We start from the raw sequence: 3188 nt of genomic DNA on the forward strand, positions 1-3188 counted from the left end.
AAAACAATGGGATAGCCTTTCCTTCAGGGATCTGTTTAGGTTTTATATGACTGTACTTCTTTCTGACATGAAGAACTCTATGTACGGTCTTTCCTTCAGTCTCCTGAATTACATACGCATAACCTGTCACATAGGTTTTAACCTTGGAAAAAACTCTTGCTCCCTAGAACCCAGCAGAATCCCAAAATCCATGGTGGGTCGGGTGGGTAAGAGGGAAGGGAGGTTCGGTGTGGGGGTGACAGAATGATTTAGGACAAGAACTGCAGCACAGTCTCTCTCTTTCTGAGACCCTTCTGTGTCTATGTGTGGGAATGACACCGAATATATGCTCCATGCTTAGAGAATTTAATGGGCCTTGAGCTTTCCCTTCTGCTACTTCTTCTGGCAGATGTGAACAGCAAGGAAATGCGCCGTGAAAACCAGACTTCTGTGTCTCACTTCATTTTGGTGGGTCTGCACCACCCACCACAGCTGGGGGTGCCACTCTTCTTGGCTTTTCTTGTCATCTATGCCCTCACCGTCTCTGGCAATGGGCTCATCATCCTCACCGTCTTGGTGGATCCCCGGCTCCACCGCCCCATGTACTGGTTCCTGTGTCACCTCTCCTTCTTGGACATGACCATCTCCTCTGCCATTGTCCCCAAGATGCTGGCTGGCTTTCTCTTGGATAGCAGGATTATCTCTTTTGGAGGTTGTGTTATCCAACTTTTTTCTTTCCATTTCCTGGGCTGTACTGAATGCTTCCTTTACACGTTAATGGCTTATGATCGTTTCCTGGCCATTTGTAAGCCTTTACATTATGCTACCATTATGACCCGCAATGTCTGCAACTTCCTGGCTTTTGGCACCTGGCTGGGAGGCACCCTCCACTCACTTTTCCAAACAAGCTTCATATTCCGGCTGCCCTTCTGTGGTCCCAACCGGGTAGACTACTTCTTCTGTGACATTCCCGCCATGCTGCGTCTAGTCTGTGCTGACACCACCATCAATGAGCTGGTCACCTTTGTGGACATTGGGTTCCTGGCCCTCACCTGCTTTATGCTGATCCTCACTTCCTATGGGTATATAGTGGCTGCCATCCTGCGAATCCAGTCCGTCGATGGGCGTCGCAATGCCTTCTCCACCTGTGCCGCCCACCTGACCGTTGTCATTGTTTACTATGTGCCCTGCACCTTCATTTACCTTCGTCCTGGTTCTCAGGAACCCCTGGATGGAGTGGTCGCTGTCTTCTACACTGTCATCACTCCCTTACTTAACCCCATCATCTACACACTCCGCAACAAAGAGATGAAGGCAGCATTGTGGAGGCTGGGAGGTCGCAAAGATGTGCAGCCTCACTGACTCATGAGCCCCAGACATGCGAAAGACGCTAAGATATAGGACACAGGTAACTGGGGATATTTAAGACAGAAAGGAGAGAAGGATCCATGCAGAGAGTAGAAGACTCCTAGGTGCAGAGATGGAGACTGGAATTTTTCCTGCCTTCAAACGTGATTTTCATATTTCTACCTTCAAATCCAATAGGGATCAAAGCAACCCAGCAAGGACGGAAGCTTGCAGAAAAGATCCACGATAAGTAAAAATCCACATAAAAATTCTGTTTCTCTATGACATCAATCTGCATGTTCATTATTGCTTCTAACCCTTCAGCAGATTCCCATATTGCTTTTTACATGTAACAAATAACCTTCATGCAAAACAGAAAGTTTGACCTTGACCTCAGTTATAGAAAGTAGGTGTTTTTATTTCCATGTAACTGTGGGAAACTAAAGTCAAGGAAGAGAGTGGCCCTTCCATACTTCCTGTTCTCAGCCTTTTACTTTGACAAAAATGGTAGATGGACTTGAACTTGAGGAGGCAATTCCACCACACTGGGAGGGAGCTGTTCATGGGCACTGCCTCACTGCCTCACCAGTTCTAGCCTTCTCAGTTTGCACAGGGCTCCACCTCGATAAAGCTGAGGGAGGTATGTCAATGGTAAACTTTCTTGCTCCACAAACACAGACAAGATCCCCTGGCGTCCCCATGGATATCAGTAAAACAGATCATAGGAGGTGGTGCAAAGACTGTGTGCACTACCACATTCTGGCATTTTCCTACAACTGTTGAGTTTGAATGAGGAGCTGGATGGGATGGGGCATGGACCTGGCTGCAAGAGGATGACCTGAAGCCTGGTTTTCCTTGTGAAACTGTTGCTAGTAGCTCGTGAAGGCCCTTCACTTCCAGGTTTTGGGACACAGGATGCAAGACATGGTTTCATTGTTTCAAATGTACAGGAGTGAGTAAAACCCAGAAAGGATCACTATATTCTCCAGAATCAATTCTATTTGTTAAAAAACTGTGATAACGGATAAGAACTGGTTTCTCTGGACCAGAAACTTTCAGAAATGGAATGTGTGCCGTACAACTCCAAAACTGTGACATTGTTGGCTGTTCTGAGAGGTTGTAGTCTTATGAGAAGGACGTGCATTTGTATCTGAGCATAAGATAAAATATCTGACTAGAAAATGATTAAGAAACAGCTGGTATAATTCAGTGGACCATAAGTACTGTAGTAGTTCAGAAAAGGAGACCGAGAAAGAGCATCAGGTCTAGAATCTGTAAAGCTGACATCATGGGAAGTATTGGATAACATATGGGTTGAAGGTCTTGTAAAATTGAGTCAGTCAAAGGAAAGGAGTAGGCAGCAGTTTTTATGTGAGGGGGGAAAAACAAAAATCCCCTCAGGATAGTCCTAGGAGAATGTTCTAGAAAAGTCTAATCAATTATTTGAGGAGGAGCCCTGGGGCTAGGAAAAGGCAGTTGACAAACTACTGGGCACCTATACAAAGAACAGTGTCCTGGGCACCTCAACACCCCACAGGCCAAGAGGAGGCAGAACTGTCTCAGTACGCCGCTGAACGGAACATCGCTGGGCCAGAATGGACTGTGGGGAAGTCAGAGGAAAGCAAACTGAAGGGCCTCCTCTCCCATTTAGGTCAATGACATATCATGAATGCTTACATCTAAAACTTAATTTGTTGCTTAAGTTTTAATAATAGAAGATACATTTCATCGATTTAAAAAAAGACACCTAAAAACATAACAAAGAACAAATTTTACTTTAGTCTCCAAACCACAGTTAAAAGAGCAGCAGAGCTGAGGGGTAAAGCTAAGTCTGAGTCTAGAGTTTGAGCTCTCCGCTAGAA

General features: G+C 45.5%; 1 protein-coding gene across 1 annotated transcript; it reads left to right on the forward strand.

The window, feature by feature from the left end:
• Positions 1–357: 357 nt before the first annotated feature.
• On the forward strand, positions 358–1341 carry LOC123949815 (olfactory receptor 10G6). The gene has a single exon (XM_046017464.1). The coding sequence runs from the start codon at positions 406–408 to the stop codon at positions 1339–1341; it is 936 nt and encodes a 311-aa protein (XP_045873420.1). The 5' UTR covers positions 358–405.
• The last annotated feature ends 1847 nt before the right edge of the window (positions 1342–3188 follow it).

This window comes from Meles meles, chromosome 8 (assembly GCF_922984935.1).
Source record: "Meles meles chromosome 8, mMelMel3.1 paternal haplotype, whole genome shotgun sequence".
Lineage (NCBI taxonomy): Eukaryota > Metazoa > Chordata > Mammalia > Carnivora > Mustelidae > Meles > Meles meles.